At 36.6% G+C, this 15,331-nt stretch overlaps 2 protein-coding genes and 1 long non-coding RNA gene across 3 annotated transcripts; 2 read left to right on the top strand and 1 right to left on the bottom strand.

Annotated features, from left to right (window-relative positions):
• The first annotated feature begins 1,377 nt into the window (after window positions 1-1,377).
• Window positions 1,378-3,816, top strand: LOC140798594 (protein SOMBRERO-like). The gene is made up of 4 exons (XM_073152490.1): window positions 1,378-1,879; window positions 2,010-2,196; window positions 2,295-2,566; window positions 3,123-3,816. Exons 2-4 carry the CDS (start codon window positions 2,028-2,030, stop codon window positions 3,618-3,620), a joined length of 939 nt encoding a protein of 312 aa, XP_073008591.1. The 5' UTR covers window positions 1,378-1,879; window positions 2,010-2,027; the 3' UTR covers window positions 3,621-3,816.
• Window positions 3,817-7,517: 3,701 nt separating this feature from the next.
• LOC140798905 (protein VERNALIZATION 3-like) lies at window positions 7,518-8,385 on the bottom strand. Its single transcript, XM_073152994.1, has 4 exons — window positions 8,168-8,385; window positions 7,988-8,049; window positions 7,837-7,877; window positions 7,518-7,747 (listed from the first exon to the last, which is right to left on the bottom strand). Exons 1-4 carry the CDS (start codon window positions 8,363-8,365, stop codon window positions 7,518-7,520), a joined length of 531 nt encoding a protein of 176 aa, XP_073009095.1. The 5' UTR covers window positions 8,366-8,385.
• Window positions 8,386-11,606: 3,221 nt separating this feature from the next.
• LOC140788698 (uncharacterized) lies at window positions 11,607-15,010 on the top strand. The gene is made up of 2 exons (XR_012109079.1): window positions 11,607-12,049; window positions 14,618-15,010. It is a non-coding gene; the product is annotated as an uncharacterized lncRNA (long non-coding RNA).
• Window positions 15,011-15,331: the final 321 nt, after the last annotated feature.

Here is a 15,331-nt window from a genome sequence, read left to right as displayed (position 1 = left end):
CACAGAAACTTTCATGTATAATTGTTGTCGCATTCTATCAAATATTATAATTATCAGTAAAATCTGTTGACTCTCTAAGGGCATGCCAATAAAAAATTTCTAACCGAATGTTGTTAAAAGTTGATAAACTCTCAACATATATAGATAACTAAAATACTCTTTTTTTAAAGTATAGAGTGTGAATTATTTAACAGCAATTTTTGACTTATATAAAAAAAGGACATATTTTCTTGTGCTATAATATTGAGCAAAATTCTTGAACCATTTGAAACAATTTATACAAGGGCAGCACAATCTTTTTAATCTAAGTTCAGTTTTATTATATCTACTCCTATATTTTACTTCTAATAAATGAGCTTAATATTCTCAAGTAAGTTTTCTTAAGATTTTAATTTCAAACTAGGAGTATTCCAGATAATTTTAATTTTAAAAAGTAATAATCTTGTATTCTCTATTTTATTTAGAAATGGTTAGGTAAAAACTATAACTATGGTAAATTAATAGAGAGAACTAGCAGAAGAAGGGAGGGGCCTTTTTGTAAATCGATACATCCAGGAAAAGGTTTGACCTTGTGGAGGGAGGGAGGGATGGCGTGAGAAATCCGTTCGGTCAGCAATAGGGGCGGTTAGTTTAACACCACCGAGGCGTCCTCGAACTGAGGGCGCGGAGGAGTGCAGCTGCGGGATCCTTGCACGTGCGAAACCCCGTCCGCCCCACGGACTTTTGAGGGCCCCCTCCTACCTGCTCTCGTTGATTCACGTGCGCCAAGAGCCCAAGAATTAACCCCTTCTTTCCCCCACCCAATGCCCAACTTTGCCCCTCTCACACCAATCTCAATGTATAGTTTCAAAAATTGCCAATGTGATTTTACGTTATATATACACTGTTCGTCCATTATTTAACTATTTAAGCCTTTTGAGTTAATTAGTTATCTAGTAATGATTAACATATAAGCTCTTGATTTATTTTTAAAAAAATTATGCTTCCCATAAGACAATGAATATGATAAATAATTAAAGATTTTCATGACAGCTGACCTAGTAATCCAATCTAGTTATTGTGGATTTTTGAAGTTATGGTGCTCTTAAATAATGATAAAATGAAACTATACGAGTGATCCAAAGAAAAAAAAAATCAAAGGGTCATAACATAACTATTCCTGGGCTCAAAATAGAGAGAAAAATGAAAGGAAGGTCAAAAGAGTAATTTGACAATAATGCTGAGGACCAGTCCCCAAATAATTAGTGCCCTATGGGGGGCAAATTGGAGATTTCCATAGAACCTTGTGACCTATGGAGGAGCTGAAATAAGAATGAAACCCCAGGCCTGAATGAGAGGAGAACAAATATAAAAATGAATAGAATACAACACCTTCCAGGGAATAGAAGAAGAATAGAGATCTGATATGGAATATGGAATGAGAGGTGTAATTCCCTCATTCTCTCTCACATGAAAATGCCACTGCATGATTGATCTGGATTCTCTCTTCTCCCCTTGACAGGTCTGGACATCTCCTTACTCCTTCTGAGGCGAATTCTGGGCAGGTCTCCTATTCAGCAGACAACCCCCCTTCTTCTCATTAGACTTTGCAGCATAGTCCAAATTAAACCCCATGCACTCTTGACTGTAACCCTATAAACTAACAATATTATATATATTTCTAGCTATACCCCCCCTAGTCCTACCATTATTATATCTCATTAAAGCTTCTCCTAGTGGGTTGTCACATTATCTTAACCCTACCTCCTCTCCCTTAAAACCCTTCTTCTTTGCACCAAGCCAACATCTTCCTTTTGCTTCTTGGCTTTCTTGGTTGTCTTTTTTTGTTGTTGTTGTTGTTTCCGCCGCTGCTGCTGCTCTTCTTGCTTGTACTTCCAAGGTCTGTGTTCCTTCTCTCTGAGTTCTTGCTATATATGATGCGATACTAACTAACTGTAGCAAAAAAAAATTTTCACTCTCCTTAGAGCTTCTCTTTAATTTTTTTTGGGTGCTCATGGTCTACTCCTCAGATCTTACAACAAGCAAGCATGCTTCAGAGCCACGGGCCACTGACGGTGCCTCCCGGCTTCCGTTTCCACCCGACAGATGAGGAGCTGCTCTACTATTATCTGAGGAAGAAGGTGGCCTATGAATCCATCGATCTCGATGTCATAAGAGATGTTGATCTCAACAAATTAGAGCCATGGGATCTCAAAGGTTAAATAACTTATGATCAGTTGATCAATTATATGTATCCTTCTTGCATGCTTGAATCATGCAGGCTAATTGGTATGAACTTATCTGATGCCATGCAGACAAGTGTAGAATTGGATCAGGACCTCAGAATGAGTGGTACTTCTTTAGCCACAAGGACAAGAAGTACCCAACCGGGACGCGAACCAACCGGGCAACAACTGCCGGATTCTGGAAGGCCACTGGGAGGGACAAGGCTATCCATCTCAGCAACTCAAAGAGGATCGGCATGCGGAAGACTCTAGTCTTCTATATCGGTAGAGCTCCCCATGGCCAGAAGACTGAATGGATCATGCATGAGTACCGCCTCAATGATGAGCTCGCTCAGGTTCAGGTACAATTTTTCTGTTCTAATGGCTGCATATTTATTTTCCATACTGTTGTTTTAAGATCGATATATCAAACTTAGGAGTTATGACTGCCAACACCAAAGCTAGAGCACATGATGTTACTTAAACCGTTACAAAAAGAGCCCTAGATCTCCAAGAGCATCTCCATATACACTTATACTAGATGAAGTAGTTTGGATCTGATAAATAACTTTGCACCCATCAGCAAAAATCTGACAAGGAAATAAATTGCATGCTCTAGTTATTTAATGCTAGCTCCTTATATAACACCCAACAGGCAGTAGCCCTTCTTTGATACTTTGACGCATGCATCATTTCAACTGTAAATGATCATGTCTAGGCCTACACACTGTAATTTCCAGGAGCATGGAAATTCTTTTGCTTTGCCTTTGAGTTGTCTACACAATTATTCTATGAGTCTTTCCAAATCTCTTTTAATCGTTACTACTAACATTAACTCTTTCATGCCTTAGAATCATTCATTAATTCTGAACTATCAACAGTGCTAAGGTATATATCCTTCTTTTTTTCTCTATGTAGGAAGATGGATGGGTTGTATGCAGGGTCTTCAAGAAGAAGAACCAACAAAGGGGCATTCCTCCGGAAGCTATGCTCGAAGAAGATGAACTCCTTCCCTTAAGGTCAAGTGGGCCTACTTCAATGGAGCAGAAGCATAACTATCAGATGCCATGCGACTATTCATATGATACCTCCATGCATCTCCCTCAGCTCTTGAGCACTGAATCTTCTCTCCCTTCGTTTATGCCTCCAGCTTCCATGAACTCATTGGACCTTGAGTGCTCTCAGAATCTGATGAAGCTGACATCGGGAGGTGGCACTGGGTTTTTTCCGCAAGAAAGGTTTTCCGGAGATTGGTCAATCTTAGACAAGCTTCTCGCATCCCACCAGAACCTGGATCAGCTCTTCCAGGGCAAGCTCAACCCACCGACTCAACTCATGGACATGGGCGCATCAGCCCAGAGGTTCCCCTTGCACTATCTTGGATGTGAGACTGACCTCCTGAAATTTTCTAAGTAAGGTTCTTAGTCTGTTTCCTTTTTATTGCCTGACTAGGGTTCTTATTTATCTCTAGATGTTTGTGTGCTTAAATGTATATAAGTGAAGTGTTTGGGCCATTATCATTTTCCAGTGGTTTGAACAAGAGATTTTCCTATTTGTATTTGGTCTAAGTTTTTTTCTCAGATTAATATGTTTGGCCTAAGTTCGTGTTTAATTTTAGTCAATCATATCTGAAGATTATAACTATTAATCTGTGGTACATGTAAGATATATTAACATTCAATTACTGCTTATTAGATGTAGCAATCAGGCAGTTTAATCTTTATCAGAAATTTGAGTTTACTTACCAATAACGCAAAGTTTTCTTCCAGCCATTACAAGGAAAGGGTTAATCTTCTACTGATTAAGATCATTTTCTCCTTTCTAGGAGTGAACCACTAGGTGAGTGTGCACCTGAATAGTGTTTTAAAGATATATCATTCTTATTTAATTAATGGAGCAGATCTTGGATCCTGTGAAGAGGAATGGGAAAAGAACATGGTGAAGCAAGACCATGTATTGCAAAATACGTCTACTTGGCCTTGGAAGTAGAAGGGAAATAAATCATTTAGTAGAAAACAAAGATGATCTAAATAAGCTATATATGAACATAGGGCACTGTTTGGAATGTGGCTAACCACAACTCAGGAAGTTATGCTATAAGAACTTTACTGAACAGGAGATGTAACTAAACGTTTCCAGTTTTCATCATCATAAAGTAAAGAAAAATATTTCGACACTAAATGTATATTCACGAGAACATAGAAAGTTGATAATTATGATACGTGTTAGGCCCTAGTATATGCTAGTCAAAGCAAAAGAGGGAGATTCTATCAATATCCGTGTTATTAAAATGATTCAATTTGAGATGTCTAGAAACTAAATGGGCCTAAAAATCGACAGTTCTGAGAGTTGATGAAAATTTGTTTGAATGTCAACTTTTACTAAATAATAAATACAACAAACCAAACAACAGTTTGCATTTTTTTTGTTTTCCATGTAGCATCTACGTGTGCATGCATTTACTAAATAAATGTGCATCCCTGGATACAACGAACCAAACAGCCCCTTAATTTAAAAGGGCAATGCGTTTTTGTGATCAAGAGGAGGAACTGCTCTTGTACCAAATGAAACCTCTAAAGAAGGAATTGGGAAAAACCCTAGCAATATCAGCGACCCCTCATCTGTGCCATTCTACAAAATTTTACTCCTCAAGGGGCGGCATTCTCTAATACGATCTAAGAAAAAACTCCTAGAAAATTAAACAACGATGGTGCGTTCGATTTGTAACTCCTAGAGTACACAATGCAAGTTAACTATCGGTCTCTCCAACTCTTCGTGGATCAAAATAAGCACAACGAACCCAAGTAATTACTAATAATAACATTGATTCCGAAGACAAAGAGGGACAAGCCTAACCTTGCTTCGTCTCCTCTTGCTCGTTCCAAACTCTCTTGGGATTGCTTTCCTTCCCTTCACTGAGCTCCCAGTTTTTCTTCTTTCCTTTTTGTAGGTAGTAGCGGCAAACGGCGATGGATCCGAATTGGGTCGGATGCGGATAGGATCCGTACCCGTTAAATTATCGGGTACGTACCCAACACAAACTAGTTTGGGTCCTTTGGGAGCTTATTGGTTACCGCAGTACTATCACTATGGTCCTCGATCTTTTGAGAAAACATAATTGCCAAATAAGTGAGGTCCTAAAAGTATCTATCATTCTAGGTACTCTATTGTAATAATTATTGCGGGTGTATCTGGTATCTAGTATTAAATTAGAAAACCCCCTCCAATTTCAACTATTTCTTCATTCAAAATAATTTCAATGGGACTTAAAATGTTACTTGCATTGATGCTTTCAGTTTGTATCATTTTACAGAACAATGTTGATATATTGACGGTAAGATCGGATTGCTTTTGATAAATATAAGTTCATTAGGTGCTATGTTAACGGAGATCTATCCTTCCAACTAGGTTGAAAGCTCACTTATATTATAGTTTTTTAGAGATAATTTCATCTAAAATTGTTAAACTATCACTCATTTTTACATACATACATCTTATGAAACATTTTTTTCAAATATCTCTTCAGTTAGTTTTTAGTTATATTTTTCATCTATAATACATGTTATTTACATGTGTTTATACCATTATTCTTTTATTGGGAAGAAATAAAAAAAATATTAATATACTAAAATATTATTATAATTGGAGGAATATAATAGTTGAAGAAGTCCTAAGTGAAATTATCTTTATTTTTCATATATTATGAATTTGTTAATATATCTATTATTCCTCCAAAAAGAAAACTTTAATATATCCATTAAATATTATTGCTAATGCTCATGAAGGAATTTGACCTCATAATCTGTGTGTCATGAAAAAAAAAAAGTAGCCGATTGGGCTACAGAGGATCCTAAAAGTTTGGTTGAGAAGATGACATAGCTCGGCCACAGTTGATCTGGCAGCAGTCAATCATAGTCCCAAGCACTTCAATTGCAGGAAATTCCCGTAGTGGGGCTGCAGTGGATCTGCTCCCCAATGTGATGGGAAGATCTCTTACTTCAAAGCCACGAGTGTGGTATATAACAGGTATATACCTTCTTAAGATCGGTTACTGAATTAACTTTAGCCTCAAATAATTATTATAGATAAACTTATTTAATAGTTTAATAACTTGGCTTAATATTTGGCTTAGCTCGGATTAGTTTATGGTTCGACCAGAATTGTGACTTGGTGGAGAAATTGTTAGATAGCACGACGATTTAAAGTGATGTCTTGGCAACGTATATTTCATAACAATAAATCGACAATGCATATAAATTAAAGCGTAGACTAGACAATTTAGTATATTTGCTAGAGTTTAACAGGAACTAAGTAACTCAACTTCTATAGGCAAGTTTTACTTTGTATCTAAAAAAGAGTTGGACTTATGTCCAGCCCAAATATAACCTTTGGACTCTTGAACGAAGAAAAAATACGTGTGGTGTATATATATATATATATATAATTAGTTTACTAATTAAACATATTTTATTGACCATTTTGGGCATTGCTTGTGTTTAGCTTAGAATTAAATTTATGATACTCGATCAGGAGCTAAACTAAAAAAATCAGCTGAAATTGTAGCTTGTGTTTGCCTCAAAAAGAATTGTTGCTAGCTCATTTTCAACTTGTTTAGCTTGGGCGAGCTAAGTCGAGCTCGTTCACGGCTTAGCTCCATTGCTATAGTTAAATCAATAAACTTATGGAAATTAATCTCAATCTAATAGCTAATATACCTATTAAGTAATAATTAAGTTTTTGGCCATTAGAAAAATTAGTAATGCTAGAATATATATTTATATAATATTCAAATTATATTTTGATGATCACGAGTAAGCTAAACTTTCCTTGCATTTCGCTCATTTATATTCAGCTCAAATCTTAGCTCGAATTCGACTGATTTATTAAATGACTGAGTCAATCTTGAACAAAATTTCAAGCAAAACAAGAATTGTGCAAGCAACCAGCTAGATTATGAATTATCAGTTTCATGCCATGCATTTATTTCTCTCTCTCTCTCTCTCTCTCTCTCTCTCTCTCTCTCTCTCTCTCTATATATATATATATATATATATATATATAGAGGTACCGATTAAATTGAGTTCACAGCATAGTAAGGCGTAGAGCCTTCATGCCATTTCCATAATTCCACATATATCTATCTATCTATCTATCTATCTATTTATCAATCTATCTATCTAGCTATCTATCTATCTATCTATCTATAAGTAGTGAGTAGTAGCTGCTACTGACACATTGCATTTACTACATACGTAGTAGTCACTTAAGAGTACATACGTAGCAGTCACTTAAAAGTACATACGTAGTAGTCACTTAAGAGTACATACGTCTCCCCCCGGAGCCAGACTCCCTCTGGCAGTTAAAGTACAAGGCGGCGACCGGCGAACCGAGGTGGTAGAGCTCCGCGAAGTCTCTGGTGCTGAAGTTTTGGCGCCACCCAGGAGCGTAGACCGTCTGCCGGCCGAGCTGCTCGAAGAGTACGAAGACCAACCGGTGGATCCCCATCGTTGGCCGCGGGCTCTCGTAGCACATCACCTCTTGTCCTGCATGATCTCAGACTACACACTTACTAGTCGTACTAGGAAATGCAGCTTAATATATATATAAAAAAATCTTAGGTGTTACTACTCACCAAATGATACTCCTGTGGTTCCAGGGATGTCTGTGACCAGCCTAATTAAAACATAAAATAAATCAAAGTTTTAAAAGACTTTCTTTGCTGATCGAGGGAGCACAACAAGCTAGTTACATAATTAATTATGGTAGTGACTTTATAAATATACCAATGGAGGTATTCCCTCAGATGTGGGTCACTCGGACTCGGAGCATCTGGGTCTACCATCACCTGCTTTAATAAAATAATTAACCAGACCTTGCAAGATAAATAGATCTCGAGAAGCAGGCCTACGTACGTATATACGTGCACGGTTAATTATAATACATATACAAACTAATAGACTTACAACAGTGTAGAAGGTTCTCAGGTCATTCCCACCAACTTCAACTCTTGGCTGGGTTACTACCTGGGAGGGCTTGAACTCGCGTCCATTGGTCACCTCCCTTGAGCCATAGCTCACTCGAAGTGGGGTAGTTCTGTTGAAGGGGTCAATTACATCTCCAATCACCCTACCAACTACCAAAGGGTCCCTTTCTCTGTACATTGTTGCAAAATCCTGGGATATCGATCTATGTGGGTGTTTGTATCAGCTAGTCTGCCCACTCATGCCTATATATAGTGTTTGTGTGCGAGTGGACACAAGGCACGATGCGGATCACATCAACCATGTGAAACCAGCTGAAACTTTGTATACCCTAAAAGTCTCGGTAGAATATGTGATCAACCTCTGATCTTCCTTTATGGCCACTTTCTAAAGCCCAAAAGTTAGCTGGGTATCTTTTCCTCGCTTTCAGTTGGCTCTACAAAGGTTGGATATATACTAACTAGTTAAAGAACTACAAGACCCATCTCCTCCTTCCCTGTCTCATAACTCTTGTCTGTTTAAATTTGGTTCGGAAGCAGTACATTTCTAGTGGTTAAAGATGGAATTGATAGGATCGAAATGTGGTCTCGAGGAGTCGTAGAACAATGAACTCTTACCATAACTTTTGAGGAAATCAAGGGCATGTAGATTCACAGTTTTGTGGTCGGCAAGGGTGAGGAAGATAAGATTGTCCTGAAGCCACCAGAGGGTAGCTTAGACGGCACGCTCTTACGATATTAGGAAACGAAGTTTCTACGAAGACTGCCATTAGAGCCATTGGAATTAAAGTCTGTAGAAGTCAAGGAGCTTTATGTTGTCCTGTACTAAAATTCTCTATGTTTATCGTGGCAGACACGAGTGTGGTCTTTCAAGCTTTATCATTCATATAATTATGCTTCGTTCGTTGTCATCTTCTTTATTTTCTACCGTTTTCCTGACGTAATACTCAAAAGGTGAGTGACCTTTTTCTTTTCTAAATTATGATACAATTATATTGTTGATTTTTATATATGTAATGGCTTAAGCTTAGTTAATGATTAGTTTAACGTGATACCTAAGTAAAACTTGAGATATTGAGTTCATATGAGAGGATTTGCTAAGATACGATATGGATCTTCGATTTATAGTTCAAGTTTGTTGAAGTGATTTCACATGGTAGTAAAGGATAATTGACTTAGCAACCACAGCCACATTAGAAGTAGGACCCCATATGCACGCTGTGTTGAGTATTTATATACGGGGATTTAGTCCTACAACGAAATAATAGTACTGAAAGGATTTATATAGGTTGTTAGGTCCTCAGGTTACCTCATCTAATAGCTTAAATTATCTAGTTGAGTTAAAATTTAAGGCATATTGTTGCTCTACTAAGGTTCACTCGCCCTCTTCCTCCCATGCATAGAGAGGCTCCTCGTCACCAGCATTTTCTCTTTCCTTATGGCCTTTTTAGTATGGTTGTTGGTGACTCTGTGGACATTTTTAGTTGATATTCCTCTTCCATTTCATAATAGTTATCTTATAGTGTCACATTTTTGCTCAGTCCCATCTCTTTTTTGATGTCCCACATTGTCGCTTTGCCATGCAGCTCCATCCGCGCTCTGCTCTATATCACTCTGCCCTCTATGCTATTACTTGTCACACGTTGCCTTGCCACCCTCTTGGCCACAACCACCTTAGTTACTTTTACTTTTTGGTTGTGTTGCTAGATTTTTTTATAGAATATTATTTAGCTGTCTTTGCTGTGGGTTTTGTTTGATCTCTTTGTTTTGCCCGGCCGGAGCTCTTCCCCCCTTCTATTTAGGTGTAGGTTAATCTTAAATTTGTTTTCTATCTTAAGCGATTCTCAAGAGAACCTCTCTCAAATTTTTTTTCTATAACAAATTATTCTAGACCAACAGAAAAAGGCACATTAGATCTTTAAAATTGACATTTATCATGCCTTCGACATCATCATTAATTCTTGGCACACCTCAATTCAGCAACCTCTTCCATTGTTGTATACCACAATGACAATAGTCCATAACCATCAGCAACATCTCACTTAGCAAAATTGATATAACAGAGGTGATAATTACATCGCACGAAATTGCTACCTCAAACAAATTACACCAGGCAAACTTTACTTTACTTTACTCTTTTTTTATAAGAAATATACTCTACTTTGCTTTCTTGTTTGGCAGATAGTTTAATACCCCTCTATAATTCTCCTGGACAGTTAGTATAGCCGGTTTTACCAATTTGTTGACTATGCAGTACCAGTTTCAAGGAAAATATTAGAGAAGTTTAATACTTCAGTAAAGGGCTAATGAGTCATTAATGATTGTATTAACTGTTGTGGTTACTACTTTCCGTTATTTTTGGGTAATAGAAATTTATTCCCACTTGAAAGGAATTCGGGTTCGAATTCCGTCATATCACAGTGGAAATTAAGTTAAAAGGGCCTTCTTCTTTTTTTTAATTATTTTAATTAGATGAGTCATAACTTATAAGAATTTATTTAGTTTGTGGCTAAGCTCTCAACTCAATTAGTTAGTCTTATATTATCTTTTAATCTTAAATTTTAAAAAAATAAAATTAATTAGATATAAAAAAATAAAAATATATTTAATTACTAAATCAGTTTAAGAGTTTTTGAACTTAAAGCAAACGAGTCTCCTATCCACAAGCTACACAAAAAGGAGAAAAAAAAAAGGATAAAATAAAGTGAGTGACCGAAGAAGAAAAGAATATAAAGATTCATGCGGACGATCAAGAATCTTTTTTTTTTTAATTCAATTAAAAGCGCAGCAAGTGGTACGTGGATGGTGAGGATCACTAGTTCCTCCACGAGATGCCGACCTGCCGCCGCCGACGAGGTATCCAAAGTATATAAGGAATGGAAGCTGTGGGTGCTATTCAATCGTTGGCGCTTCTGTGCGAAGAAGGGATACAGAAGAAGTCAACTAAAAATTAACTTAATTAATTACGCAGTCAATTAAGAGGCTACCGACAAATTATTCGCAGAAACTTCTTGCATCCGATCCTAGAGATGATCTGCTCTCATCGCCGTCCCGTTAGCAAACGTGTCTGTCTCCGAGCGCTTGAATGCTAGACCATAGGTACCTTGCTTGATGGTCATGAGTTTAACTCTAACCCCAAATAATATTGTGGAGAAATTATTTAGTGGTTGGTGGTTTGGTAGTTTGGTAGCTTAGTTCGATTCGGTTGATAGCTCAGCAGTGTGGTTAGCTTGAAAGAACAGCTTGACAATGTAACGACTTAGAGCAGATCTACATTTAGTTCATATACTTAAAGTCTAGACTAGATAGCTAAAAACTCGGTAGAAGCCTAAAGTGTCTTTGTATCTAGGGAGGTTGGCGCTTTGCCCATATTTAGTCTTCTGGCTAATGAATGATAAAAGAAAAAAAAAACTCTTGAACGCTAGACTATAGACCTTTCCTCTGTTAAATCCCTATTCTTGTACTCGTCTCTCCCAATTCTCACCCGTGGAGAGAACATCGAAGCCAAAGATGACGGCGTACAAGCTCCTTCGTATGCTACCCCAATCTCTCCCCAAATCAATCGCTCCCTCCCTATCCGCCGTGACGAGATCCCTCGCTACTTCCGGCCATCAGCAACCGCAGGAAACTTCGGGAACTGCTCCTCCTCCGCCTCTCGAGAAGGAAGAGAAAGAGGAGAGCGGGGAAAACCCTAGCGAGGAGACGAGCGGAAGTGAGGGAGATGGCGGCGTCTATACGAATAAGGAGACCGGCGAGGTAGGCGGGCCGAAAGGCCCCGAGCCCACGCGGTATGGCGATTGGGAGCGCGGCGGTCGATGCTCGGATTTCTAGATCTCCAAGGCAAATGGAAGCAGTGAGAAAGGAGGTACTTTTATTTGTAATTTATAGTGAGATCCAAGATTTAAAATGTTAAAACTGTAACCTGGTCTATACATTGCTGATTTACACACATGGATTAGGTTCTTAAGTATCATCGCTTTCGCATGATCAGAGTAGCTAAATATGTTGAAATTTTCATGAAAATATCATGATTTTTTGGATGGAAAAATCTAGAACTGATTTATGCATTTATGTCCTGTGTGGTTGCTTGAATTCAGAGTTCAGTGATACAGTTGGAAGTGTTATAAATTTGTACATTTTCATAGATAAGTCAGGAAGCAAGAGCTTTGCAATTTAATGCAGGCTGAATTGGAACTTGAGAGCGGAATGTTTTGATGGACCAATTTATAGCAATCATTGGAATATATTCTTGAAGCAATGAGGAACTATAATGTCAATTTATTTGATCCATGATCTCCTGTATGTCACAAACTCAGTTTAATTTCTTACAGGATTCTAATTTTAATTTCATTGTTAACAATTTTTGGTGTCTGACTACCCTCAAGTCAACCTCCTAGAACATAAAAGTTAGCAATGAGGTCTGGGTTCATTTTTAGATGATGTGAGAGGGAAGGGACCGCAGGATGTAAAACTCAAGAGATTTTATGAGTTGCCCATATTGGAGTGAAAATATTACTCTCAATATTTGATATCACTAGCGATGAAAAATAGCAAGACCGGTAACTCAATTTTGTTTTTGTTTTATTTTTTATTTTCTTGGGCAAATATAAGTTACTGTGTTGGTGGATGAAGAGATTTATATGATAAAGAAAACTATATGATATCAAATACGGAAGCAACAAAAAAAATAGGAAACAGGGAAAGCAGATAGGAACCTTCGAGTGAGGGTGGGAGGCAGTGGATGAGCCAGGGTCTGGGGATACCCGAGTACATTTGCATCAAATATCACATGTAGGATGGCATGCCACTTTATAGAAGAAATTTGCAGAAAATGAAATAAATATTTATTGAAGAAAGTAGGAACACTAACATATTCAGTAGTTTGTTAAACAATAAGCTGCAGAACTGCTTATTGGTACATCTAAAACTATAAATGCTTCTTCGTAAGTCTGATAAAGAGTCTGTTCCTGTTTATTTGTCAATATATTACCTTGTCAAGTTGTCATTTAACTCATTTAATATTTGCATATTGTGTTATAGTTTATAAGTTGAAGCTTCTCAGCATTATACTTGCTCTGTATGAGTGGCAAGAGTAATATAAGCTTCATGCAACAATCAGCTGAAACTAACTCTAGCTGTCAAATGTTGAAATTGTGTAATTCTAGGTTAGTCTTGATCGGTTCCATTGTATAATTTGGTTTCAGCCAAGAATTTGTGGTCTGGCTAAAACATATTCCTAGAAAAAAATAATAATAAGCAATTAGAAAGTCCTTTTGGCTTGTTATCGTTCATTTTGAATAAACTACCTAATGTTTGAATTGAAGTGAAGACTAGTGGAACAGGTCGCAACACAAGAACCAGTAAAATGTATTTAATCAAGTAAAATTGACGATTTCATGATACGTATTCTGTATGATATATATTTTCTCTCATGGTTTAACTTGTACATTTCTAGGTATACTGATTGTACTAAGAAACGGTTGAGTTAATGTCTCCCTAATGATGTTTGATGTAATATATTCTCAAATTAAGTGGTTTTATTAGGTTTTTAGTTAGTTATATATAAGTGGCCAAATATCTGCTTTAGTCTTTACAATGATCACTGATACAAACCATGAAATCATGCTGTTTGGAAGGTTGACAACAAGGTTCTAAGCATTGGGGAGAATTGAGATTGGATGCTTGAAAAAAATGATACATATCGGTCGTATTCGTCAATCCGTTTTTGCGATACAGATCGGGATTGGTCGATACTTGAATCCGTGGTTGAAAAGCTCATGAACTACATATATAGATGCAATAGATATAGATGTAATATATTATGAATTATATTAGTGACCAAGGCCATCCAAATTTGCTTTTGGTAGTTGATAACAAAGTTTTGTTATATAAGTTTTTATTTACTTGTGGAATAAAAATATACTTAGTTTGACATAAGTCTTTTTATACTGATATAGCAAGTAAACAACTACTTAGATTTATATTAGTATAGTAATACTTACTTCTCTTTTCTTTTCTCATCTATTTAATATTTTTATATTTATCCATTAGAAACATCACTTCAATCACTCTTATGTCTTCTTCCTCTTCTTTTATCCTCATCCATCAATTATGAGGTATTTTAGTCATTAACTAAATTATAATTTTAATCTTATATCACATCAAATATAATTATTATATATTATACTAGTATACAATTAAACACTATAATAACTTATATTGGTATAAGGTCTCTTAAAATTAGAATAACTATATTAATATTGGCCTTAGTTTGATAATAGTGTTGTATAAAGAAGAACACCAGACAATAGAGAGTAGTACATAATACGTAGCCACTTGCTCTAATATCTCTATACCATAGAATCATAAGTATTCATACTTGCAAGTTTGTCATGCTGGTACCAATTTGACATCAGTACAACATATATTGCAGGTGTTCACAGGTAGAAGGGAACGGTTCACTGAGCAGCAAAGAATTTTGAGGTTTAAAGGAGGTTGCTTTTTGTTTTTTTAGAAGTAAAAGGGGGTTACAACAGGAGGTCGCTCCTTGTTGCGTATCTCTGCAATCAGAAAGACTTGGCCTCAGATGTTGCTGGATACAGACAGTAATGCCAGTCCACAATAATAAATAAATAAAAAGAATCAGTTGGCTTTCGATGTTAGGAAAAAATTGCAAGCCTGCTGGTATGACTTTTTTTCTTTTGTATTTTTTATTATCATATGATACTTCCATTCAACGGCTGCCCCCTCTCTATATATTTGTGAATTGCTATAATAATATTTTGTTACTGAAGTAAAGGATTCCAAAGAGGGAAGTCATCTATAAGTTGGTAGAGAGGAAGCTGGTAAAGAGTGATCAATGCAACGACTAAATTGATCTTTCGAGAGAAATTCTAATCTTTCTCTAGTGAGCAGTTTGCTTTCTTAATTTCTATCTCCCTTTGTGTGGTGCCACGTTCTCTCTGTTGTTTGAATGTGAGAACTAGCTAAAAAATTTAGAATAATTCAAGTATTGCCGATTGACTATAATTTTGTATTTAGAGATAACGCTAAATAAATGAGGAGTATAGAAGAGATGTATTTAAAATTTAGGAATAATTATATTATATAAATTCTTTTTTTAGACAACTGCCCTAATGTCAGATCT

This window comes from Typha latifolia, chromosome 1 (genome assembly GCF_019914945.1).
Source record: "Typha latifolia isolate L0001 chromosome 1, TyphaL0001v2, whole genome shotgun sequence".
Taxonomy (NCBI): domain Eukaryota; kingdom Viridiplantae; phylum Streptophyta; class Magnoliopsida; order Poales; family Typhaceae; genus Typha; species Typha latifolia.
Note: the sequence above shows the minus strand (reverse complement) of the source record. Positions and strands in the feature narration are given on the sequence as shown.

Coding starts and splice junctions, on each gene's coding strand:
- LOC140798594 (XM_073152490.1), top strand. CDS start 2,028: ATGCTTCAGAGCCACGGGCCACTGACGGTGCCTCCCGGCTTCCGTTTC. Junction 2,197..2,294: donor AGAGCCATGGGATCTCAAAG/GTTAAATAACTT, acceptor GATGCCATGCAG/ACAAGTGTAGAATTGGATCA. Junction 2,567..3,122: donor ATGAGCTCGCTCAGGTTCAG/GTACAATTTTTC, acceptor TTCTCTATGTAG/GAAGATGGATGGGTTGTATG.
- LOC140798905 (XM_073152994.1), bottom strand. CDS start 8,365: ATGTACAGAGAAAGGGACCCTTTGGTAGTTGGTAGGGTGATTGGAGAT. Junction 8,050..8,167: donor TGAGAACCTTCTACACTGTT/GTAAGTCTATTA, acceptor TTATTAAAGCAG/GTGATGGTAGACCCAGATGC. Junction 7,878..7,987: donor CTGAGGGAATACCTCCATTG/GTATATTTATAA, acceptor TGTTTTAATTAG/GCTGGTCACAGACATCCCTG.